Genomic DNA, 26,103 nt, shown 5'->3' with positions numbered 1-26,103 from the left:
ACAGAATGAAGAATAATTTAACTAATAATTTGTGTGTGTTATGGTTTTTTCCACAAAAGGTCCAAATACATATTTTCAATTTCTTAATACTACATCTACTTATTTTCCGTCATTGAAAAATGTGTTTATTAATATGAAAATATTAATTTAAGATATGTGTCTATAATTAGTTTCAGTTTTCAGATCCCCTACTTGAGAAATGAAAATCAACACTGCCTAAAATTCCTGTATTTTAAGTAAAATATTGTCAGCAAAATGTAAATAAGAGCTCCTTCTAAATGGCCTTTTTCAGTGTTTTAATAGATAATCATCACCTGTATTAAAATGTGTGCAGTTACTTCAATGTGGAGCTGATTTTAACTGTTATATGACGATCATTTTGTGTTTTATTCCTAAAATACGTGAATAAAATCTGACTGTTTGGGTAGATTATTTTAATCCGTTTCTGACAGAAATTAATTTAGAATTATTCACTTTTTTTACAATACAACTTCTAGGACTCAATTTTGGACACAATTACTGCTGTTTCCACAATGCAAAATGTGAAATCTACAAAGCTTTTTAAGCAATCAGAGAAAATGTAGTGGAATAAAAAAGGTGTAAAGTAGGTTTCGACTGAGACGATTGGCTCAGTCTAGTGAGGTTTGCACACTGACTTCATTCATCCTGCGATAAAATCTCCGCGGGGTCAAAGCAGCTGTGTCAATAGCGGCTCTTTATCTTTAATTTTGTACTCGGTGTGTCAATGTTTTTCCTGCTGGAACATATGAAGCATATGAATCCTGTGTTTGGGCCTGATCACCTTTCAGTGCAGAGCTTTGACCTCCTTCAGGCTCTGGGGTAAAACAAAATAAAAAATCCTGGTGTCTAGTCGGAGCAAGCGGTTGAAAGTAATTGATGTGGGTCACATTGTCGAGATCTTTTTACACCTTGATATTAAAGAGTGTTTTTCTGTGACAAAAAAGCCCCATTAACCTACTTTGATGTCATGTTTTAAAATGATAAAGCTGGAGGCGTAGTCCGAAAAAGTCTCTTTACAACCAACAGATGATTATAGCAGAACAAGGAGGTGAACAGACAGGGCTTTCTTATTCGCACTGGCCTACTGGCTATTGTTGGCAGGGCATGACCTTCATTTGTTGCTATTCCATGGGGAACAAACAAATCAACCTTTCGAGTGCTACAGTATTATCTCTCTCTCTCTCTCTCTCTCTCTCTCTCTCTCTCTCTCTCTCTCTCTCTCTCTCTCTCTCTCTCTCTTGTGTCAAGCCAAGCAGTAAACTAATAGGGGCTGCAGACTGGACGGCTTAAGAGGGGAAAGTTGTGTATGCTTAACAAGGTGATCATTCTTGGGATTCCTTTATGTGCTTGAGTGACTTCAACCAGAGAGACTGCTGAGAAAGAAAGAGGTAAGCAGCTGAGAGAGAGGGAACTGTGGGAGTTTTCTAATGTACAGGGTTTGAGAAGCTTCTCGTTTTCACATGGACCTCTCTATTTCACAGTTCTAAATAGGAAACATACAAGTATAACAAGTCTTACAGGGATCCAGAGACAACTCTGGCGTTAAGTGTACGTCGACAGAAATACTAAAAACAGCTTGTGATCATTTCTGTTAAAATGTCACAGTGCCATGCTGCCCCCTAGCTGTAACAACGGTACTGGGTTTCATAGTTTTGGTTCTCTGAGTTCAATTATGTTTCTACAGGTATATACAGCATTAATAATGACGTGGTGAACAGTAAATGGTCCATAAGTGGGAGTGGAAGCTGGTTATTATCACAGAGCCGAGCTGTCAGACCTCTGCAGACCCAGAGGGACATAAAGGGGGGAGTCTGTCTCCCACTCAAATAATATGTAACACCCAATACTTCCATCTTGATGATGAATAGCTCGCTATAAGACTTTTGTGAGTGATTATTATGATATTTATGACGTTTACAGAATGTAGTGCTCATAAGAGGTATAAGACCTTTTTCAGCAACTTTACATGCTGTGGTCCGGCCTAAATATATCCTCATATTCTCAAAACTTATTTGAAGATCACCACCCACAAAGTTGCGTTGAGTTTTGGTGTCGAGTAATACAAGTAATGCTGCTCAGGCTCTGTACAATGACACCAAGGTAAACATCCGCTCGACACCTCAGGCAGTGAATACTTCAGTACAGCAGGACAAACCTGCTTTTAGGCCTCGTGTGTTTTGAGTCACTCTCATGCATCTCAACTCTTTGTGTTTTACATGGCTGAGTCCATTTCTTAAAAAGTAACAGATGAAGATCTTGTTCAGAATTAAATCAATTATGTGGAGGAATTATTTTGGCAAATTGACATATAGATTTTGATTAACAAACGTGAAAGATGATCAGATTAGTGTCAGATTATATTTGTAGTTATTGCAAGGTTCCACACAACATTGTCACAGTATCAATCATCACAGGCCTGAGCTATAAAAGAGATAACAGAAGAAGATAATTTATCCTTTATGGTCACTACTACTGTACAATCAGCAACCAGCCGGTCCAATGGGCTCCTCCCCTTTTGGTCACTTAGATCACTGAACAAGTGATTTATCTAAAGCTGTTGTCATTTCCTTTCCATTGGAGACACAAGGCGGTTTTTTCAAGCTTGGTTTACATCGGTTCAGGTCTATTTTAATACTGTCAGGCAACAAAATCCACAGTTCTAATTTTGTGCCTGTTTTTGGTACCAAAATTCCTCTGTGTTACTTTCCCTCAACAAGGAAAGTCTGTTTGTGGAAAGACAAAGAGGGAAAGACTGTAACTCTGGAACATCCCCACTTGCTAAGGTTTCATATTAGCTTCAGCTGAACTTGAGACATTTTCACACAGAATGAGGACTGTGGAGTTTGTCCCTCATCACTTAACATGATGAATTGTTTTTAGAAGGAATGTCTTTGCAGCCAGCATGGATGTTAGTGTTGTTGTTTTAAGACAAATTAGAAGAAAAAAAAAAAAAATAAACCTTTAAAGAGCACGCATTTGTCTGTACAGCAGTAAGCAACAATATTCAGCCTTTAAAATTGTACTAATTCCATCTCTCTGGCTAACAGAACGTAGCTATTTTTGAACAACCCTAAAATCAATGAATGTAAATTACAACTGTCAGTTGCTTTTTAAGGTTTCCACACATTCAGGAAAACAGTGCAGCATTGTGAAGCTGTGCCATTCCAACACAGACAGCACATTGTCTGTCAGCAGCCGTAATGGTGCTTTTCTGTCAAGCAAAGACACAAGTCAACACACATCTGAACAGACAACAGTTATTGTCGTTGGTTTCAACAGAAAAACTGTTCCCACACAGGAGAGAAGATCAAACACCTGACCTGCATGCAGCAACAAACAACACACGCAACTTACTCGTAATTATCACTTATTACGTACTGTCACTCATTATCTTCCAGTGGTTGAGAAAGCACTCAGTGGCTATACCCCACAGTAATAGTAAAATATTACCATTATTATAACACTACAAGTAAAATAACACAAGACACAAAAGCACTACTCGCAAATGTACTGCTAGTTAAAGTATCTCAAATGTCCCCTGTGAGTGTTGAACTATTATAATATAATAAGATTTTTAAAACTGATGCATTATGTGTTTGCTAAATTGTAATGTTGTAGTTGGTAGAGCTAATTTTTATCGATTCTTTAGGGCTGCAACAATCGATTGTTTCTTGTTGTAAGAAACAAAACAGTGAGAGCACAATCAAAACTGGAAGTAAACATGACATGTATATGGGAGAGGATTTCCACATGACATTGGACTTGGCCAGAGGCCTGGCTCACTGATTGCAGAAGTAAAGAAATACCATTTGTTTGACTTCTGGTTACTGATTAACCTGCCAGACCTGTAGAAATACCTCTTATATTGTTCTGGAAATTTTTCTTTTTTATATTTATTGACATATATTTTGACATCAGCTAACAGCTGATCTTGCTTGGCAACTTTCAGCCTTTAAACTTGACTCTCCATTCCTCTGTGACTCAATTGCGTCTCTAGTTTCTATTAAAAGGGAGTGACTGCAGTCCATTCATACAAGGAATGTGATCTGTCTGTTCGGATGATTGTCTGTCTGTTCCTTAAAGGTATTTGACAGAATGAGTGAGTATACGCTGATGAGCGTAAATTCATCATGTAAAACTGAGTGACGTTGTAGTTTTGAGGCAGAAGGTAACAATAATGTTTGCTGTGTTGTCATACTTTTCATCACCATCCACCATCAACAGTATCAATAATGTATTGGCTTAAGCAACTCCTGTATTACAAGACACCTCCTGTACCTTTAGTATAAGGTTATTATTTCTGCCTCTATTTAATCGGAAGAAGAGCTTTTCATTTTCACAGCGGCAGTGCTGGAAGACTTATTCAAAGTACCAATACAACACTATACAAATACTCCATTATGAGAAAAAGTCCTGTATTCAAATTTTTACTATAGCAGCAGCAAAGTTTACTCAAAGGATCACAAGTAAAAGTACTCATAGTGCGGCATGATCCCGGCAGTATCAGTTCTACATTAACTGGATCATAATTATTGATGTATTAATGTATAAACACTTTTAATTAGTCAGGGTGGAGCTCATTTGAACTACTTTAACTACGCAGTGTTGGGTACTTTAATCTTTTATAATACATTATGTGTTATACAATTATCATCTGTTTTGTTTGTAAAATCCTAATCTGAAAAGTGACCGTAACTAAAGCTGTAGAATAGTTCACCTCTGAAATGTGATGGACTGAATGTGTAAAGTATAAGCTCACGTAAAGTAAAAGTTCCTTAAATTTGTACTTAAATACAATACTTGTAGTGTGAGCATTAATACGATTTTGCATGTACAGCCCTGACAGGTGTCAAACTGTGATGTGAACAGTAAGTACCAACACCTCCTATCAGCCACTCCTGTTGATACAAGGGCTCCACCTGTTCCAGCCCAAGAAAGAGGCCCCTCCCTGTGAAAGTCATGCTCTCAGGGCAGAAAGGCACAAACCAGGGAGGCAACTGAAATGTGGCCCGACAGGTCTGATGGGAATGCAGAGACGCACAGAGAGAGAGAGAGAGAGAGAGAGAGAAAGAAAGAGGCAGGCAGGTTGCTGATAGACTGACCAGCCTGTCAACCAGGTGGAGTTAGGAGCAGTCAGGCTGGAATTAAGACAATGACACAGTTGTATTTGTGTTGCTGAGTGTAGGACTGGATTTCACCTGATCATTTCACAGACGGAGAGGGAACCTCTGCCCTGTGGACTCCCACTAGCACCAGACTTGACAGAGTGGAATTCCCCTCCTCTTCCCTGGCTGGAGCCGGGGGCAGATGGTCGCACAGAGAGTCTAAGCAGAACTCAGGAAGGAGCAGTGAGAGGAAGGGAGGGAGGAGGTCCGGAGAGGGAGAGGAAGACAAACGAGGAGTGGACAGAAGAGGAGACATGCTTCGCTACGGTGCAGGACGAACTGTTTCCACCACCACCAGAACAGAGGACTCTCCAGAGCCTTCAAGTGAGGTAAGAAGTCCTAGATGAGTCAGGACACTGAAACTCTCCTTCTGTCTCCCCCCTTTTCTCTCTTCCTTCTCCTCTGTGTTTTACAACCAGTCCAGTGTTTTCCCCCCTCCCTCTTCTGTTTGTCCCCCGTTTCCTTTTCTTTAACCACTGGTTTCTTGTCTGTATACAGTGAGTTACATTCTCCTAGTCCCAACAAACATTTTCTGTTCCCTAATCATCGAACAGTTTGTTCTAGGATGTGCTCACTTGCAGGAGCATGTAATGTGAGCTGAGTGTGCAGGAGGCACGGCTGTCATGTTTATTTGAACAGCTCTCTGATAAAACAGGCCTTTGTACTAAACAGGCCTTTAAACTTATTCCCATTGTTTTCTAACGAAGAAAGAACCTATTCTGATTCAGTAAACTGAGTATGAGTATGTTCATCACTGCTTTTACGTTTTTTGGGGAATAACCAAACAAAGGACTCATTGTGGTGTCAATTTTAAAATGTATCCGTAAACACAGTTTTGGAGCATTTACATAAACTTTGTTTACAGCTCTGTTTCCATTGACTATAAATAAACACACCATTCTCTGCCTCAGTTTCAGTGATGTTTCAATGTCAACTCTTCTGTATTTTCTCACGGTGACATAATGCCAACATCAATTTGTGTGCAGAACATCATTTAATTGCTTTTTGTCTGTTTGTTTTTCTCAGAGGAGGATCCTCAGGTTAACTCTACATGCAGGAGATAATGGACTCAAGGAGCCAACAACCACAAACTCAGACACAGTAAGTCGTATGTAAATCCCTCATTGAAATTCTACAATTAACCATGCTGCATCCTGCCTATAAGCCTTGCTTGACACCACTATTTAGATAAAGGTTTAATGAACAGAGTTAACTTAAGCCACTCTCACCAAGGCACTCTCAAAAATAGTGATCTAGGAGAATGATAAGCACTGAAAATACAACATTAATTCATCATATAATACAAATAAAAGAAAGATGGTGGAGCCACTGAGATTTATGTGTATTTTATCATCTGGACCAGTTACACAATCATGACAGATGGGTGTGTGTGTGTGTGTGAGTGTGATAATGCACACACAGCTGTTTCACATTTACTTCAAAGCTAAAGTCCAACTCTGTGTTGTAATCTATTCCATACAATAAAAAATATTCAAAATTAACAGAAAATATATTCGATATCCCACATGAAACACCTTAGACACAGTATGAAGACAAACGCTGGTAACTAAACAAACACGTTGAAGTGCGTGAGTATATTCTGCACAGTCTTCATGTCTGTTTGTCTGATTGTGAGTATGCTGCAGGCTGTGTGAGTGTTTGCTATAGGTGGCTCTGCCCCTGCCTTTGTTTGCGGCCCAGAGGCCAGAGATTGACAGGGAGAGTGTGAGACCTGATTGTGATACTTTGCTTATTGTTGGCATTGAGAGGGTTTCTGGTCCTTAACGTGCTGAATCCTTACAGAACCCTAGTGGTGTGTTTTGTATGAACCTTGGGCAGGGAGTATGGTATTCGTCTAGTTACCACACCTCCACTGATAGCACGCTACCACAATCTCTGAATGTGCTTCCTTCTGGGAGGGTGTGACCATGACTATTGGGAACGATGACAGAGGACAGTCTGGTCAAGAGTGAGCACGAAGTGGAGTAACAGCCATGTGCTCGATGATGACGTGTACTTTAGTGTGTGTTTAGTGAAGATACAAACTCTGCACCACTGCAACTGTGCAGCTCATTCTGCACAGACCTGCAGCTCTAACAGCAGTGTGGCACTTTTACTTTTTTTCTTTTTTTTTAAGACAATAAACTGAGGTGCAATGAAATTGGTGGTAATAAATGTAGAGAGTAAAAACACAATAGTAAGAAATGGCCTTGGAGGGGTAATAACATCTTGGGAAAGGTACTTATATTCTGCCAAGAGGTGTCACAAAGACTGGAAACAGGAGGAAACAGTTTCCAGTCTAAGCTTAGCTAACCAGCTGCTGGCGATATCAATCTCTAAGAATCAGAAAGAAAGGGAATAAATGTATTTCCCAAAAGGACAATTTAAACCACAGGTATAAGGTCCAAAGGTTTCAACGAACATAAAATTGTGATGATGCCCACTCACTCAATATAACCTAATGTAAATTCACTGAAGTCGTATCACCATCTAATATACTATAATGTGCATTTAAAACTGGACAACAGTGTGGAAAAACATAACTTTGAAGCCACTTCAGGGGAAACTGAAGGAGAAAATCAGGGTTCAAGAGGTTAAAAACTCACCTATCTGTGTCCTCTTCATGTGCTCATTATGTATTCAGCGCTGAGCTTAGGGCTCTGTGCAGTCGCTGCTGCAATTGCTGTGACACGTAACGCTGTTGTTATTGCAACAGCATTTAGTTTGAGTACCAGCACAACGTTCAAAAGTGGCACAGCAGGAATGATTTTACAGTCAACTTTTTTAATTCCTTCATTTACACATGAAGCATTTACGTCCTTTTTTTTCTTTTTTAGCCAATGTGCTTTGACAAATTTCCACTGAAGTTGCTCAAACTTAAATTTTAGATGTAATCTAGAGGGAAGGTCAAATGCAGATCAGTTGCATCTTTTTGATTGTGTATTGTTGTGACTTTGTGAAGAGAAAGGAAAAAGAGAAGGCGTGAACTTAATCAAGGAGGAAGGATATGACAGAAACATCCTCTGCTAGAGATATTATGCTTCAGTAGGAACGCTGGGTTAAGTGGTTATTCACCATAAAATTAGAAAGGGTGTGTCCTGCAACCTGAAACATCATGGACACAATCCAAGCAGTGACTATGGCCTAGATGAGATGCAAAACATCTGCACCAGGACACACACACAGAGGACTTAGACACAGTTGCTACATATAGAAGTTTCTACACATACATTGAATTTCATCTCCACAACGGATGAAAGTCTCTTCAACGTGAACACAATTCAGCACAAAGAGATACATGAGAGCTAATCTAGTCAGTCGAGTCCTTCTTAATGCTGCCGTAAGACAAAGCAGTCAGTTAACAATTGACATAGTAAAATGTTTGACAACGACATATAGTTATGTCAAAGGGATATCTTTGAGTCGTCTTTACATGTTTACACGATTCTGGGAGTCAGTGACTTGTGCGGAGGTCATGCTCCTCAGAGCAACAAAACAAAACAAAAACCTGTGTTTTCCTTCCACCAATATTACATGGCTGCAGTTTCAGTTACAGTCAGGTTAACATTGTCCACCACAGTGTGGGGTCAAGAATTTGCATTGTAAAAGTCAGAGCTGAAGTGACAGCACATAGAGCATTGTTATTCTGAGCTGCAGTGTTGTTCAAACATAAACATGGCTTTCCTTATCTCCCATCTGCTGGACTTCGGATCAGCCTATTAGCATGCCTTCAACATTCATCAACAGCATGTCCTCTGTAGATGAAGAGGTGGAGAAATATGAGGCATGGCTCTGTCCACACGACAACACTGGCGTCTTTGTTCTAGCTCCTCCTCACTCTTATCTCTGAGAGATGGGGAGACTGACGCCTATCTATCTATCTATCTATCTATCTATCTATCTATCTATCTATCTATCTATCTATCTATCTATCTATCTATCTATCTATCTGTCTGTCTATTTTGGCTGGAAAAAGCTTTTCAATTCAAAGTCTGCAACAGACCTTAATTGGTGGAACAGTTACAGTTCCCTAAAGGTCCCCTTCCTACACAGTATGATCTCCAGATAACTAAGTCAACATTGTCGCACTGACACATAAACAAGCTCAGCTCATAAAGCACTACTCTGATGCACACCCATACACAAAAACATTTGGAGAAATGATCTAAAACGAAAATATAATAGAGACTCCAGGCACTATAAAAAATGTAATATACACATACAAGTAGAAAACGATGCAACATATACAAATTAAGACAGAATGAGGGCAAAATGATTTAAATATGAAAGATAATAAAATGGCAAAAAGTTCCAAAACAGCTTGTTTGCCTTCGTTCTTGGCACCTAGATGTGACCAAACACAATGACAGACTAGAGTGAATTATTGCAACATAAACGTTGCTAATTACAAGGTCTTTCAGTGCCGCAGAATGTGTACACAAAATAATAACACTTATTTTGAACATTTGTGTGAGTATTGTATTATTATTTGTGTCTTCTTTCTGTAGGCTGAGAAAGAGAAGGATGTCAATTTGGCGTGGAAGAAGAAGAATGGGCTGATCCAGAGAGAGAGGCCGGCTGGCAGGGAGTCACCTCAGCAGGTAGACAGCCGCATCCAACACATGAATAATAGGCATGACACTGCCACTGCTTCAGCATGTGTGTCACTGACATTCTGTAAAAACACCTTTCTGTGCATGCACCTTAAGGCTGTCATTAATAATGTGTACACGGATATTCAACATGAGCATATGCTTGTCGATGACTGAAACAAATTCCACGTCTGAAGTCTGTCTTTGTAGCTGTATAGAGATAATTCTTTCTAATCTCCAAACAAAACCCCTTGCACTACGGTACTAAAATATTTATAGAAATGTAATCTCTAGGTTTCAGTTCTGTAATGTATTGGTGCCCAGGACTATAACTGTCATTTGTTATTTAGTCAGTGCATTGTTTAAAATGCTGCACTTCTTCTCGGCTGGTGTGCATCAGTCGCCTGGCTGCGAGAGGTACAATAGGCAGACACGCAGCAGCTCATTTACTGGGTTGCAGAAACACGACACCTTCAATACACCCTGCACTTTTTTTTAGCTGGTTGTTCCCAGCCTCCTGTTTCCAGTGCTCAGCAGCAGTAGTACTGGAAATACTTGATCAAGTGTACATACGCAGGCATGTGCTTCCACGCACAAACACACAAACATGGGATGCACTTGAAAGTGTGCATTTGTGCACATAAGCGAACACACAAACACGCGGTAGACGGTAGAAGTCAGCCTCAGTGCAGGGTGGCTACAGAAACCTGACCGGTGCGATCCTGTCTCCCTCAGCACCTCAGAGACATGGCCAATGGGGCTCCAGAGACCGCGCAGGAGAATCAAGGGCCCAAAGTGTACGGCGTAGTGCAGAGGACGGGTTCGGACAGTCAGCAGGAGGTGATGGCGCGAGAGTGGACGGTCACTCACCTTCAGGATGAGATGAAGTACATCAGGGAGGTGAGTGGAAACTAACAAACAGCCGGGCCTTTACGTCATCTATGCAAGGCTGTGTGGGATGTAGTGTGGATAATATCTGTATGTTTTGTGTATACAGGTGAGAGATTCGTTGGAGAAGGTGAGAGAGCGGATGTACGGGCAGTTTGGAGGAATGCAGCAATCAATGCAAAAGCTTTCACAGGAAATCAGGGTAATTAATTATGTAACACCGTGCTCCGAACTCCCTCATCAAACTTCAGTCTTTCAAGCTGTGAATAAATGTGAAAATGCAATGTGCTATGTGTGTATGCAGGCTGCCAATTCACATCAGAGGAGTCTGGAGTCAGAGGTGAGGGTCCGGACGACAGCCATGGAGAGCTTCGATCAGATGAACAGCTCCCTTATAACTGCTAACATCGGCCTGCAGGTAACAAATCAATGTCACTGAGTCTGTAAAGACCTGCTCCATGACAGCTGCATGCCATCAAGGAGAGGGCTCGCTTGATGACTAAAATAAGTTTCCTTTGCAGAAATCTCTTCTAGAGAACTGTCAGCAAAGAGTAGACACGAGAGACGAGGTGAAAAGTTTGCGGAGCACCTGTGAGAAAACAAAAGAAAGACTCAGAGACAAGGAGAAAGAGCTGGCAGCCACGCAGATTGAAAACCAGACTCTGAGACTGCAGGTAATTACATCTCTTCATCCTCATTCACACATACCCTGATGCATCCACACAACTCAATACATGACAGGAAAAAAACCTGCACTGGCACATTTATTGAGATGTAATCCACCCAGCAGGTGTTACAAGTGGCCTGTTCCAAAATGGTCTGATGAGTTAGTAACATTACAGAGGGTCAAGATGTGCGCTCGCTTTCCATTAGACAGCAAACAACCCCAATTTCAAAGATTTAAGACGTATGAGAATCAGCAGATAGAGTAGTACGCTTTGATCCAGCAGATTTGACAACAGATCAGCTCACTGCAGCACACTAACATATCAGCTGCATCTTCTATTCTACTGTCAGTATGGAATAATCAATTTTTGCTGTGCTGTGAATTTTCCAGGTGGAGTCTGCACGGGAGGCCAACAGTCAGGCGCTGCAGGAGCTCTCAGCAAAGCTACAGCAGGAGTACGAGGAGAAGCTGCAGGAGGAGCAGCGGCAACACAGGGAGGAGGTTGAAGGCCTACAGGTCTGCATTCTTTACTCCTTATTCATTTACTAAACACATAAAGTTTCAGTGCCAATAAATACCAGCCTTTATGTTTCATAAGAACAGGATGAACGTGTGATGATTACTTGACACGTTTCACAAAGTTTGGATTACAGTGAAAATTTATCTCGAGAGAAAATGTATTCTAACTGACAGAAATGTAGATGCTACATTCTGTGTTGTGGTACTCGAGATCGGTCTTGGTCTCAAGACCACTTTTTGAAGGCCTTGTTCTTGTCCTCAAATCGACCACCTCTTCATTCAGTCTCAGACAAAGAAGACGCTTGAATTTTATTTCATCACTAAACTGCCTGTGCAGATTTATTGTGATTGCTCATAAAAAAACGAAGGGAAATTCCCACACATAAAATTCACCTCTGCAGAGCCCTTTGACTGCTTTATCAAGACATTTCTAATGGTTCACTTATACATACGCACATATACAGTATAAGTGGCGATACAAGAGGTAATTCAAGAGGAATAGTATTTGTATTCTGTTGGTGTTTTTATGGGAATGTGGATCTTTCGGATCAATTTGAAGAGTACCCATATAGTTTGTACGTCTGTTTTTTTTATCATAAGTGTGTCATACATTGAGGGACTTGCACTGGTCTGGTTTTGGTCATAACTTGGTCTCGGTTCAGGAAGTCTACAACACTACAATGCCACAACACTGACGTTTGATGAGCCGTTTTAAATCTAATCCCCAAATGTATGTCTGCTCACACAGGCTCAACTCGATGAGTACATCAGGCGACTGGAGGAAGCAGAGAGAAACATTAGAATTGCAGAGGCCAAGATTGCTGAGAGAGACCAGAGGATCATTGAAGTGGAGCGCCTACTGGACTGTATGGGAAACGTAAGGCACAATTTGAACATGACAAAGATACTACACTTCTTGCAGATATTCAAAATTGACAATGACAACATATTTTCACAGGAAAAGAGTCAACTCAGCAAGAAGCTGCAGGAATGTGAACAGCGTCTCCGCTTGATGGAGCTGACAGACACAACTGATTCAACTGTTGTCAAAAGGTACAAAAATAATTCCCACATAAACCAGTATGACGAATCCCAACTCGAGGTCAATTTACTAGCTTTTTTCTGTATGACAGTCCTGTTGGAGGAGCTCAGCCCGACAGAGAGAGCTGTGGAAATGCTGCTTCAGCCTGATATTAAATGACACCAAAACAAATAAAAAAACACCAGCAACGTTGGAGCTGATTAATACTTCAATCTTTAATAATCCAGGGAAGTTTAATACTGAGTTTCGGTAGCCTTCCTCCAGATAATGTCAAATGTAATGTTGTAGAAACATGGCGGTGCAACATGGCGGATTCTTAGTTTCAGGTCATTATACACTTATGAAAACATAGTTTTGCTTATTATATTCCATTTCTGCCAATTAATCCCCCTAAATGTTACACATTGTTCCTTTAAAGACTGCAAATCAATCAGTATGCTGCAGTCCTTTTTTTCCTTCTGAAGTTTGTTATCCTCGATCGGAGAATCGCTGAAGCGGCTGCACATTTCTAGAAGAGATAAAACCCCTTTTCACCAGCATGATAGATTTATATGTGGGTTTACCTGGTTTCTCGTTCTACTTAGGTCCAAAGAGCTGCAATCTGAATCTGCGGATCTCCGTGAAAGAATCAAACACTTGAACGACATGGTGTTCTGCCAGCAGAGAAAAGTCAAAGGAATGATCGAGGAGGTGAGGAGAGTTTATTTATCCGCGGCACCTCTGTTCTTCTTGTGTTTTCGTAATGGGTGTGGATGCGATGCAACGCCAACTGAAGTAGAGGAAGTATGTTTACCAACCAGTGTATGGATGACGTCAATGCACACAAGAAATATAACACATAATCTGAACCACAGTCAATAAAGGGTGGAGCGTTGTGCTGGCCTATTGGTTTTAGATTATCTAAAGATAAAGTTCTTTACCTTTCATGAGTTCATAAGACAGTTTGGTTTTTCAAAAAGTTCATCCTTGTATTCAGTATCCATTATACTGTAGCTAGCAGGAATATTCTTGAAGGGTTGCACTGTTTTTTCAATGGCAACGGTTTATTTTATGGGTCTTTATTTTCTGAATCATTTCCAAGAACATTCCTGGAAATAACCATGTGATTTTTTTTGAATATATATTGAGTAAAATAAAGACAGTGTTCAATTAGTACACTTTTCAACACATTCTAATGAACTGCTAATGCAACTTCGAAAGTCAGTCAGACATACAACTATGTCAAATTTGTCTACAGGCGAGCGTACAAGTTTCCATTGATAAATGAATAATTAATGAATACTAAGTGGTTTAAATGCAGCTTTCCTTTCCATTACTATTTTCCCTATAATTAGAACCAAATCACATAGTTATTTCCTGAAAGAAAATGATTAGGAAATCCAACAATCTATATTGCAGAGCAGAGAAAAGGTCTGACTGAAAACACATGATAATTGTTTTCAATCTTTAATTTGTGAAGGTTCAAACACTGCGAGGTCAAGTTGCTCAGAAGGACATGTTCATCTCAGAGCTTCTGGACAGAATCGCGATAGTGGAGTGTGAGGTAAGACAAATCCGTCGCTGTGTGTTCACTGTGTGTTCACTGTGTGTTTTTTATTTGGTTTGGTGTGGTAATCTGTCTGGGCTGCTGAGCAATCGATCACCTGAACTTTTCTGTTTCCTTGCGTCACTGCACCTATCTAATCACTTGCACATGTTAAGTGACTGCAGTTCTTTGCATGTACCTGACCTGACAGTGTTGTTTCCTGTTTCTTCTTTCCTAGAATAATGAATTAGAAGACAAGCTGAAGTATTTTATGTCCATACAGAATAGACCACGAGAGGTTTTGGAAACCAGGGAGATTGCAGTAGGCTGCGATCTGCTCCCCAGGTAAGAAGCAAAGTCAGAGAAACATATTCAGTAGCATCAGGTCATATTTGGTGCTTCATTTAGAGGTGGTTTATTACTCTGATCTCTGACTTCTGCAGACCTGAAGCAAAAAGGCATGATGTTGAACCTCCTGTTTCATATGAACCAACTCATCTCCATCCCATTCAACACTCTCCACCTGTTCAACCACCACCAACAGTGAAACCTCCATCACCTGCTCTACCTTCATCAACGACTCAACCTCTATCACCCACTCTACCTGTAATACCCACTCTACCTTCATCCCCAACACAACCTCTATCACCCACTCTACCTGTATTACCCACTCTACCTTCATCCCCAACACAACCTCTATCACCCACTCTACCTCCATCCCCAGTACAACCTCAGTTCCCAACACAACCTTCATCCCCTACATCTCCCCTTCAATATCCATCCCACTACCTAACAACGTCCACCCGACCAAGGACGTTCACGGCTAATTACCCTCCACCAAGCAGGCTGGAGTCCAGTTTACTGATGTACACTCCTGGCCAGTACAGCCGTTTCCTGCAGCACAACCCCTCAGTATCGAGTGGGATGTTCCCCGACACCCGTCCGTCTGAGTCTGAGCCTCCTGTGAGTCCAGTCCAGTCAGGCAGAGATGAGGTCGACGCAGAAACAAACACAGACACAAGTCCTGAGGAATCCTCTTCTTCTCTGCTCTCTTCTCGACCAAGATCAAGAACCCCTCAAGTTGATACACCGTTCATGAAACTTCTGGAAATAACGGAAAAGATAAACATAGAGTGATCTTGAAGTAATAGTTTGACATTTTGGGAAATTAAATTATTCACTTTCTTGCAAAGAGTTGAATAAGAAGGCTGATACCACTAACATTTTGGAATGTAACTGCAAAACTACAGCCAGCAGCTGGTTAGCTTAGCTTAGCATAAAGATTGAAAACAGGAGGAAAGAGCTAGCCTGCAGGTGTCGTTCAAAAGTAACAAACAAAGTGAAATTCACTATCAGCCTGACCTGTTGCATCGAAGCATCTAAGAAGCAGCTTGTTGACGTATTTTTGGGTTCTAAACCGTTTTGTCTGGAAAGATAAGGGTTTGGCGACATTATAAAAAGCAGCTTGCTGCTCTTCAATGTCAACAAATCTGAGAACTCACATGCTAGCTGCAACCCAAGTGGCCGTGGAGGCATCAGGAATGAGTGGATCTGCAGTGCAACCTTGTTCACTTTTCACTACTTTTCACCACACATCCTCAGAACCCTCGTCAGAAGCTCGTAAAAAGACAGATAAAAAAGCAGGATTTGATACAAGGATATGCAACCCAATGGCATTGTTTTGGGTCAAGATTTTCAGAATAATGACAGAGCTGAAGTTCCAAGTCTCACAAGACACATAGTGGGGATGCATTACACGATACACGAATACACGAATACACGAAGTGGCTCAAACTTGACTTTTTGAAAAAAACTGACGGTCCTACTTCCTAAAGCTGGTGCGGAAGGGTAACTGAAGTGCGTCGCCAATTCTCCATTTTACAGGGGTTATGGGAGCGACTGTGGAGACTTGAGTCAAGAAATAGTCCGGTCCAGAAACACCCATCAAATGGAAAATTGACATTGTTACACTTTTACACGTGCTGGTAGATTCATTTTGATACATGTTTCCAGTCTTTATGCTCAGCTAAACAATATGTAGCTGCAGTTATCTTAGCATTAAGCTAATCTGTACATCATGACTGTACAGTTCTGTGTTTCTGTGGTTAAAGCTAAGCTAAGTGCAGTCACATATTTACCGTAGTCAGTGGTATTGATCCTTCCCTCTAAAGAAATCAAAGAAGCGTGATCCCTAAAATGTTGAACGAATCCTTTAAACTCACTTGTCTTTACTCTTATTTTTATTGTGAGTTATGTTTTTCGAAATCACCATTCATGACTCATATGCATATTAGTTCTAACACTATCTCATATATTTGAGTCTGGTTGGTGGTGTAAAAGGTCTTATGAAGGTTTTCAGCCTATGTTTTAACGTAGCAATATTAATGAAAATAAAATGTTGCTTGCTGTAGGGTGTAAATAATTTGATGCTCTGTATAGATATTTTGTAAGTAATGTACTGTAAGATTTTATTTGTTTTGTTTACACTGAATGTAGCTTACTGGTGTTGCTCACAGAGCTATGAGCATTCAGTCTTATATGAAGGTTGATACAGTTATTATGTCTATATTCATATCATTTTATATTGGCACTGTACAAATTGAATGAATATTATTTAGTTTTTGTCCCATTATGTACAACATATTTATTAACATGCGTTGTGCCTTTGTGTACAGCCTACTATCTGATACTGGGGGTGGGATGAATATCTTTGAATTGGCAACAGGGTAATATAGTAATATAAGGTTGTTCAAGACTGTTCAATCACTTTACATATATTGATCTTATTTAGGTGACTGCCATTCCTGAGCCACAGGCACAAGTATTATCCAGCTGTTATCTGCACTGCCACAACTGTGTTTGAAAAAGCTTTATGATGTGCTTTTTCCTTAACGATACATATCATACTGCGACTAATGATAAGAGGCCAGCATATGTTTGGATAATAAAGACTTTGCTGTATAAGTACCAGACATCCTGATTGTGTCAGCACTTTCATACCGTGCAACCTCATACATTTTTAAAGCCTGAAGCTTACAGTATATACGTCTGACTACTTCATTTTTCATCGATTCGTATCACTCTCTGAATTTATCTCGTTAGAAACACAAAAGAAGCTTTAAGAAATGTTTTGTATATTTCATCCATTTGTAATGATTCAATTTCACATTTAATGTCATGCATGAACACTGAACTCCAGATAACCTTTATGTAAATATATGCAAAACCTCAGTGACTACATTTTAGGAACTGTCTGTTCTGTATAGTTGGCAGATTTCAGATACTTTACTGTAAATGATATATAGTACATAGGCTTCACAATGCAAGCTATTTCAGCTATTTCACCGAACCAAATCCTACTTGTAATTTCGATTTATATATGTTGTACAGTGATGATAGACCAATTCAGATTGAGGCCAGACATGGTGTTGCAAGAATTTGTTCACATCACTGATGTTGCAAAAACGTTTGCAGATCCATGAAAAAAACCCCTCTCCAAAGCTTTGTGTAGTACATTGAAACAACGAGGTAAAATAGACGTTAGAGGATTACAGGGACAAAATCTAAAGTGTGCAGTATAGGTGATATTATCAGTAAAGTACATCCTGTGCTTCAGATTGCACTACCACAAAGTACACATGCTACACCTGTTTTGATTAGTTTGTTGGATTCTGATAAGAAAAGAGGATTATAGGGTACATGTGGAACAAACTACAAAATGTAAGAAAGCCATCGATGTTTTACAGTGTATGGTGTGATCTGACTTGGTACACTCTCACACACACACACACACACACACACACACACACACACACACATATATGGAAAAATATATTTATATATATATATATATATATATATAATTGAATGTAGCCTACTGTGCAGCTGCAGCCAAAAGTTGAACTGACTTTGAACTCTAAGAGGGGATAGAGAGGATACAGCTGCAACCTCTTGGTTGAAGTTGGGTCATTGTTTGTTGGTTGGCACAGTGTTTGGAAAACACTGCGAAATGCAGCTATGGAAAATCTGAGAGTCTGAGGCTTGCTCAGACTGACTGCACTAACTTGCTGTGCTGTTGCTGACTATATTTGGCCTCTAGAGGGCAGCAAATCCCCTTCACTGGCTGTGACGTGAAGAAGTGGTGCATTACACTATCCCGTACAGTGGGGGCGGTAGAGCCACACCTAACATGTTGGATATCCGCACACGAAGAAGAAAAAGAATCCCACTTTGAAATGTTGTTGTCTCGTGTGTTGAAGAAGTGAAGCTGCCGCCTTTAGAGTTTTATAAATCTCTCTAACTTATAGAAGAGTCAGTTAACAGGTGGAGCTTTGAGCTGGTTAACGGTTAATGTAGAGTTTGTATGTACTGTGTTAAACTGAGACGTTAGCTGGTTGTGAATGGCTGTAGCTAGCTGTCACTAGCTAGCAGAGATGTCCTCGTCGTGGACACGGCCCCAGGGACAGGTGGGAGACCTGAGAAACCAGAGCAAAGAGGAGCTCCAAGAACTGATCCTGCGACAGGAGAAGATGCTCTCTAACAAGTGAGTTCACACTGCTCCGGTTTGTGCCTCCCGTGTTTAGGCTATATGGGAGTGCTAAGTTCACGCGTGACTTGATATGTGGCGTAGTTTCATATACAGCAGTGACAGTATGACAGAAGAGACTGAAGCACGCACAAAGTTTGATTAGTTGTGATGAGAGCTGCTGAACTACCCTGCTGTATTGTTGACCAGAGTACCGGATGTGGTTTGTCTCTGTCCTTTTTGGACTGATTGCAACAAATGTTTATGATTGAAAACAAGTGCAACGCTTCTCTGTGTTGATGATATAAACTAGAGCCTATACTACCATTACAACATAGCTTTAGCCTTCAAACTGTACACATTGATGTCAGCATCCAAGCCCATTTAAAATGTGACTAATATGTCAATATGTCAACTTGTATTCATATACAGCAGTATTAGATCGCGTACTAATAAGAGTATACAATACTGGTATGATTATACAGCGATTTAAAAGTTGGATTCAACGTGACTTAAGCCAAAAGACAGATGCGTGAAGAAGAAAAAAAGCTGAATAAATGAATGGATAAACGTAACAAATGCAGATCATTTCGTTCAGGGTCAGTGAATGGTTTCATGAATAAGAAAATGATGTGAATCAATTACTATATCAACTCAACTGAACACCTGTGGAGAGTTTGGATCCAACAAATTAGAGAATAACTTAAAGAAGGGTGTTCATCTTTGACAAAAATATCTGTCCGTCTAAACCATTAGTGTTGGTTTGTTTGTCTCATCTGTATCTTGAATGATTGTTTTGAGTTTAGCATCAAATTATGCGTTTGTGTTGTTCGCAGGAGGTTTTTACAGAGTCTTCCTGACAAAGGGAAAAAGATACAAGAATTTGCGGAGAAATTGCGCCTTGCCATTGAACACCACGATGAAGAGGAGAGGAGACAGAGTTTGGAGTCTGTTGCCAGGACAGAGTTGCAGTCCAAGTATCGGCAGGCTTTCATATTGCAACAACGGGCTATCCCCAACACACCAGCAGCCTCACACCAAAACGGGCAAAGTGAGGCTGCTGCAGGTGATGTGGTACAGGAGAAGCAGACCTCACCTGTCTCAGCTCAAATGCTGGAGAACACTTTGGATGAGCAACGGGACCAGTTTGTCTCCAGCGCAGCTGCTGGTGAAACGATGGAGACGGAAGCTGCTGGGGCCTCTTTGAACTCTGACGAGACAAAAGAGGGAGACCTCGTGGAGGCCTTGGCCAGGGTCAAACTGTCTGAAACTAGTTCTGGTTTTGAGTCTAAAGACCCATTAAACGGCACAGCAAGAGACAATTACTTTCTGGGAAAGGAGATGCCCAAAAAGCCCCACTATGTAACTGTCCTGGAAAGAACAGAGAAGACTTCAGCTCTCAGGAAGCAAAGATTCAAACCAAATCAGTGAGTGGACTTCATGATGCGATGATTACTTTTGTAAACATTTATGCCAAAAATACTTACGTGGATTTCATTCAGCAACATCATAGTTGTTATTATAAACAAACATCTTCTCAACCGTGTTTCCAGGCTGCCTCACAGAAGTGACATCTCTCCCTCAGGATCCTCGTCACCCAGCCGGTCTTCTGAAGGTTCGTCGCCTCTCCCGGCACACGCAAGGCGGGAGCGGGACAGGAAACACCTGGATGACATCACTGCAGCCAATCTCCCTCCGCTCCACCACAGTCCGGCCCAGCTTCTGTCTCTGGAAGAGTCGGCCGTCCTCCAGAAGGAACAAGCCAAGAAGCAGCAGGTTAGTGCAGCCGAGTCCCCCACACACTCTCATCCTATAGATCCAGCGTGAACATTAAACTGCAGGCAGACTGACACATAGACCTCAATATATCAATATCATAACGGTATTGTGATACGAGACTATATATTATAAATGTAATATGGCATAAGTGTTGTCTTTTCTTGTTTCTAAAGGCTGCATATCAGTAAAGTGATGTCTAAACTTACCGGACTGTTCTAGCTGTTATAATCCTTTACCCACTTAGTCATCATATCCACATTATTAATGATTATGTGAAAATATCATTGTGTAAATATTTTGTTAAAGCACCAGTGGTCAAACCGTACATAATCGACCCAATATTGATATTGAGGTATTTGGTGAACAATCTTGTGATATTTGATGTACTTCATATCGCCCAGCCCTACTTTAAATGAAGGAATAATACTTCTCACTATGCTGGGTGGTATCATGTTGAGGAACAGTATTTTAATGTCTTCAGTTCAAATCAAAAACAGCTCTGTGTTACAAAATATATCCATGAAATTTTAATATAGGAAATAAATCGATTTTGTTCAGCTATGTGTGGACATACAAATAATTTTCAAAAAAAAATTTCTCTCAATGTATTTACACATAAAATGTTTTGTATTATGAGAAAGGATGTCGCTCTCGGTGGTCGCATCAGCATCATTTTATCTATAGTAGAAAGGTGACGCTCATGTGACTAAAGATGAGCAGCATTGAGGTCTAACAAAAGTTGAGCAGCTTCAGCTGTTTTGCTGGAGTTCTCTGAATGAGATCACCGTGTGCTTTCACACGGTGTCGGAGTCATTCTGAACAAGGCCTTCATTTTAACTTCTGTAAAACACTCACAGAAAGGTAAATATATTTGTGCAGTAATTACTACTATTTGTTCATACAGCATCATTATGTGTAATAGATGAAAATAGCAACTCTGAGTTTCTATGGAAAGGTTTTACAACAATCTAATTTATTTACAGTTGTGAGTTTGGTGTTGATATGTCACCGGGATGCAAAATATAAGTTTATACAATGGTGACTTATGACTTACGTTCTCATCCAATCAAATGGAGAATTAATTAATACTGAATCCAAGCATGAACTGAATGAAAGTCCACTATCAGATCCCTCCATCAGCTCCTAGAGGGCAGTGTTCAGGCAGTGTAGGAGCTGTGTATCGCTTCACATCCAAAGGAATGACTTTAGAGCCAAACGTCAAACAGTGTGCTGCTGTCAGCCCACGGAGGCCTGTTCAGCTTATTATCAGTCCTACTTTTGTTGAGGGTTTAATAGCTATGGCTGTGCTGCTTTATAATAACGTGCTTGTTGTCTGTTTACCAGCCTATTCATGTCAACGTTTTCTTCTGTGTTTTAATTTCAGGAGTTGCAGGCCAAGCTGGCAGCCCAGAAACTGTCTGAGGGATTGAAGATCTCTATGGGGAGCTACACTCCTGACAGTGGCCCCATGGCTGCCTACAGAGAGGTTCGCGACGAAGGAGCCCAGCTCTCCTCAGAGGAGGACTGATCCTGGAAGGCCGGAGCTGGGGAAACCGGTTTGGCCTTGGCCCCCGAGAGAAACGGGCTTTGGACCTCGCAATCAGGATCCATCAAAGAGGACTTTCACTCCAAGGACAAGAACTGTTAAGAGGGTTAAAAGAGTCTTTGCACCGTGTAAAGACATAGTTGGTATCCCAGTCTCAGGAAATTGAATGGCGGGTTGAGAAACTAGCTTCCTTAATTATCATTCAGATCGTATCGGGTTCAGTTGTTTCAGTGTCCTGCGGGAATAATAACACCTGCTGTGGACTAGGAGTCTTGAATCTACATTTGAAGCATGTATCATGAGGGAAATGTTTCTTGTCAGTAAACTGAAGCCAATAATGTCATGGCTTTATGAGCTCGAGAGGGTTGAACGTTAACGTTACTATTTTAGTGTGTTTGCACTTATATGCATCAGCAGGTGGAGCAGACTGATTGAAAACTCTTGAAAGAAATAGGCAGATAGTTGCGTCAGATTCAAGTATTACAGAATTCAATAAATGTATCTGATTTCCCAAATTGTTGTGTGTGAATTACAGACGTTCATCAGCCTTTTCAGTGCAGATGCTTTATATAGAAAAATTAAACTGCTTACTGATGAAAGAACATTGTTTTCTTGTCTGAGTGTTTAATATACCTGATCTATCTGCAGGTCTTTATATTAATCCATCTGCCGCCATACGCTAGTTTTGATAATTGGAAGAGAAACTGTCATAATGTGATGATGTGCAACACAAGGTAAGAGTGTTACTGTGTTGTATTTAAAGGGCTTAACACACGTCTTAATTATAACATAGTGTGCATTATGGCCCACTGAAATAGATATCAAGTCTAAAAACATGTAAGACAAAATTGTCCTTAAATTTCAGGAGTTATGTGCTTTGTGACTCCTCATCTGGATAAGGAAATATCAAGTAATCGCTCCTCATATATGCTTTCTATAAACTTCATATTTATATTTTAAACAATGTTGACATTTGGGCTCTTTTGTACATTCAGATAAAATAAGACCCAGTTTATCCAAAGCAGATTATTTACTCTTAAGTTTCACTATTTTCTGAGTAATAAATAGATGCAAACTATTGTATTGTTAGACTTCCATCTTCTTTAGCTCATTTATAGGTGCCATCAGTTTCTGATGAAGCTGTGGTCGGCTGCAGGCACTGATTTCTTTAAACCCTGTGAGATGTTATCAAGCAGAGATCCGTGACACACTTGATAAGATTAATGCAGAGGTAGTGAAATATTGAATCTTGATGCCTGAGACATCTGGACTGCATTTGGATCATGTTGTTGCTGGGAATGGCAGGCGATGACGGGAATGGCAGGCGATGATGGGACGGCAGCAGGCTAATGCAACATGGCAAATACCATTTCTCAACTTTGCTAATATGCGGTAGATAAGAAGTGCCAGCTACATTCAGCGTCTTTCCAAACTGCCTTTCCCATCATCGCTCTTCCAACTCTGGCAGAAGGCTGCAGGCTATCTTCATTTAAACAGCCACATAAACAGCCCGATTCAGGGCTTTTAATGAGGAAGAAATGAGGCACGTTTTGGGGGAAATGAGGCTGGGTTCATGTAGGTCAGACTCTGGTGGTAGATGCCCCTTGATAACCTTTGGTAATTTTTGCTGATGTATTGGTGGGAGATGTTTTAGGGGGGGAGGCATCTGATTGCTGTGTATTTAGACACTGTATCTGATGGGCTCCAGAGTGGCCCTGTGGTGACGTCCAATAACAAATACATGAGCACGCTCTGCAGAAGATCCTCATTGTGCTGGCATTAATTACAGCCTACCTTGCTTACATAAATTCAGAGACTGTTACCACTTATGGGGCACATTTTTGCTGCAGCTTTTCTCTGGTATCTGGCGTCAATGCTAACTCTGAACGTTTGTTGACGTTGTTGAGGTGGAACCAAGCACACGCACTCTCTAGTCGAAGCTTTAAGTTGTCCATTGATGATGAGGCTGTTTATACTACAACTTGAATCCCAGGCCCCTTGTCTCAGATTAATAAACTCCTCGTGAAGTAGTCTGCAAGTGATTTGCTCCAACTCCGAGTCCGAAATCACACGTCTCGCGGGAGTAGAAATAATTTGCTGTTTGGGAGGGGAAACTGGAATGTGATTTCAAAACTGCCTCTTCAAAGACCAGTCAGCTCAGCCTTAAATTAGATATACAGTATGATGTATAGACTGGCGTTAAACACGAGTTAGGCCCTCAGCAGAATGATTGGATTATATCTGCCAGGTTACAAAGTCTGAGGTCATGCTTTTTCCATTCTCTGATGTTTTTGTCATATTCTTTCAGGGCACATGAGGAGATGAAATAATGCAGCACACAGCAGCTTTCTGCAGATAAGGTGACAGCCTATCTCCTCATCCCGATTAGAACCAGTGCTCCCTCCTCTTACTGCACTGGGACCAGTGGTGGAAGAAGTACTCAGATCCTTTACTTCAGTTAACGTACAAATACAACAATGTAAAAGTACTGTTACACGTTACAAATTACAGAAGTGTTATCAGCTAAATATCCGTAAAATATTTTAATGTAGAAATACTTGCTCTGCAGTAAAATATCCCTGTGACAGTATAATTATATCTGACATTATTATGATACTGATGCAATAATGTTGAAGCAGAATTTTACTGTTGGAATCTTAAATTCTTAAAACTGTCAGGTACAGTATTTGAGTAATTGTACTCTCCGGCACTGACTAGAGCCGAGTCAAGAGAAACTTCTTTTTAAACATTTTGAAATGTGTTTTACTAAATCTTAACATGTGGAAGACAAACCTCACAGCAGGTTGGAAAAAAGACAACGCGGCTCATTTGTGTTTCTCTAAAGTGTGAAAGTTGAACAAATGTTTCATATGCAAATGCCTCGAGCTGTGAATAAGAAACTTTTGTTGTGTGTGTGTGTGTGTGTGTGTGTGAGAGAGTGTGTGTGTGTGTGCATGTGAGAGTGTGTGTGCGTGTGCGTGCGCGTGTTCTCTTGACACGGCGACGAGGAGAGTAAATACTTTCCTGACAGGGCTTTGCTGAGGTCTCCACTTATCTCAACGTGAAATGTGTGTGTGAGAGGAAGCTCGCACATAGTTCATGTCATGACTGTTGACTGCCAGAGGAAGCATGATATGTGGCTGCAACATTCATGAGAGTCCTGCAGCTGCCTGCCGATAGGAAAATGTTCCCTGACTGGTGGGTGAATCTGTTGAAGGAAAGGAAAAGACAGAGGTGCCTTGAACTGAGTGCCGGTTGTAAAACATAGTCAGGGGAATGATTTATTGCATTTTTACATTCTTAAGATTAAGTTTTCTGAATCGTTTTGTCTTACATTCACCAGGCGTGGCTAGCTTATTGCATATGAATGTGGTCAGAGCTTGTGTTTGTCTGTTAAATACTGCACTCAGACACTGGCATTACAGTATATTAGAATCAGACCATGTTCTGTTCTATGTAGCCTGAACTGTACCAGGTGTTTTACACAGATTTAGTTCAAGTTGGATGCTTACCACAATTTTATCAGATTTGCAGATGTTGGGTCTTTGCTATGTGACATTTTTTTTGTCTTGCCCTCTCTACAAAGATGTCACTGCGTAAGGTTTAATAATCTATTCGATTGTAAATGGACCTCTAGCAGCAGAAGGCTAAATATTCACCCAATCAAGAGCTTGAGTCTTCCTGTTCACTACAACATCCTGCTGCACACAAATACCTGTTACATCAATACACTACTCCTTCCATGATTGTTGCTAATGCTAATTATTTACAACGTAGTCGTAATGTTTGCAGTATTTCCACCTGAAGACTTTCAGGTATGTTTCAATTCAACAA

The 26,103-nt window shown here is 40.6% G+C and overlaps 2 protein-coding genes across 2 annotated transcripts; both read left to right on the top strand.

The window, feature by feature from the left end:
• The first annotated feature begins 5,440 nt into the window (after positions 1 to 5,440).
• On the top strand, positions 5,441 to 15,556 carry myzap (myocardial zonula adherens protein). The gene is made up of 14 exons (XM_076110150.1): positions 5,441 to 5,515; positions 6,213 to 6,287; positions 9,695 to 9,787; positions 10,514 to 10,678; positions 10,776 to 10,868; positions 10,971 to 11,084; positions 11,176 to 11,340; positions 11,724 to 11,849; positions 12,601 to 12,729; positions 12,811 to 12,905; positions 13,479 to 13,584; positions 14,354 to 14,437; positions 14,658 to 14,764; positions 14,863 to 15,556. Exons 1-14 carry the CDS (start codon positions 5,441 to 5,443, stop codon positions 15,554 to 15,556), a joined length of 2,121 nt encoding a protein of 706 aa, XP_075966265.1.
• Positions 15,557 to 18,613: 3,057 nt separating this feature from the next.
• Positions 18,614 to 22,871, top strand: polr2m (RNA polymerase II subunit M). Its single transcript, XM_076110151.1, has 4 exons — positions 18,614 to 18,962; positions 19,781 to 20,371; positions 20,498 to 20,720; positions 22,108 to 22,871. Exons 1-4 carry the CDS (start codon positions 18,853 to 18,855, stop codon positions 22,249 to 22,251), a joined length of 1,068 nt encoding a protein of 355 aa, XP_075966266.1. The 5' UTR covers positions 18,614 to 18,852; the 3' UTR covers positions 22,252 to 22,871.
• The last annotated feature ends 3,232 nt before the right edge of the window (positions 22,872 to 26,103 follow it).

The sequence above is a fragment of the Anarhichas minor genome, unplaced genomic scaffold, assembly GCF_050575085.1.
Source record: "Anarhichas minor isolate MPS153535 unplaced genomic scaffold, ASM5057508v1 ptg000042l, whole genome shotgun sequence".
In the NCBI taxonomy this organism is placed as follows: domain Eukaryota; kingdom Metazoa; phylum Chordata; class Actinopteri; order Perciformes; family Anarhichadidae; genus Anarhichas; species Anarhichas minor.
The sequence above is the reverse complement of the archived record's forward strand: the minus strand, read 5'-3'. Positions and strand labels throughout refer to the sequence as shown.

Bases quoted from the DNA above. Each gene is read 5' to 3' on its own strand.
- myzap (XM_076110150.1), top strand. From the start codon at position 5,441: ATGCTTCGCTACGGTGCAGGACGAACTGTTTCCACCACCACCAGAACA. The intron at 11,341-11,723 runs GTAATTACATCT...TGAATTTTCCAG, and splicing joins ACCAGACTCTGAGACTGCAG to GTGGAGTCTGCACGGGAGGC. The intron at 13,585-14,353 runs GTGAGGAGAGTT...TAATTTGTGAAG, and splicing joins TCAAAGGAATGATCGAGGAG to GTTCAAACACTGCGAGGTCA.
- polr2m (XM_076110151.1), top strand. From the start codon at position 18,853: ATGTCCTCGTCGTGGACACGGCCCCAGGGACAGGTGGGAGACCTGAGA. The intron at 20,372-20,497 runs GTGAGTGGACTT...CCGTGTTTCCAG, and splicing joins CAAAGATTCAAACCAAATCA to GCTGCCTCACAGAAGTGACA. The intron at 20,721-22,107 runs GTTAGTGCAGCC...TTTTAATTTCAG, and splicing joins AACAAGCCAAGAAGCAGCAG to GAGTTGCAGGCCAAGCTGGC.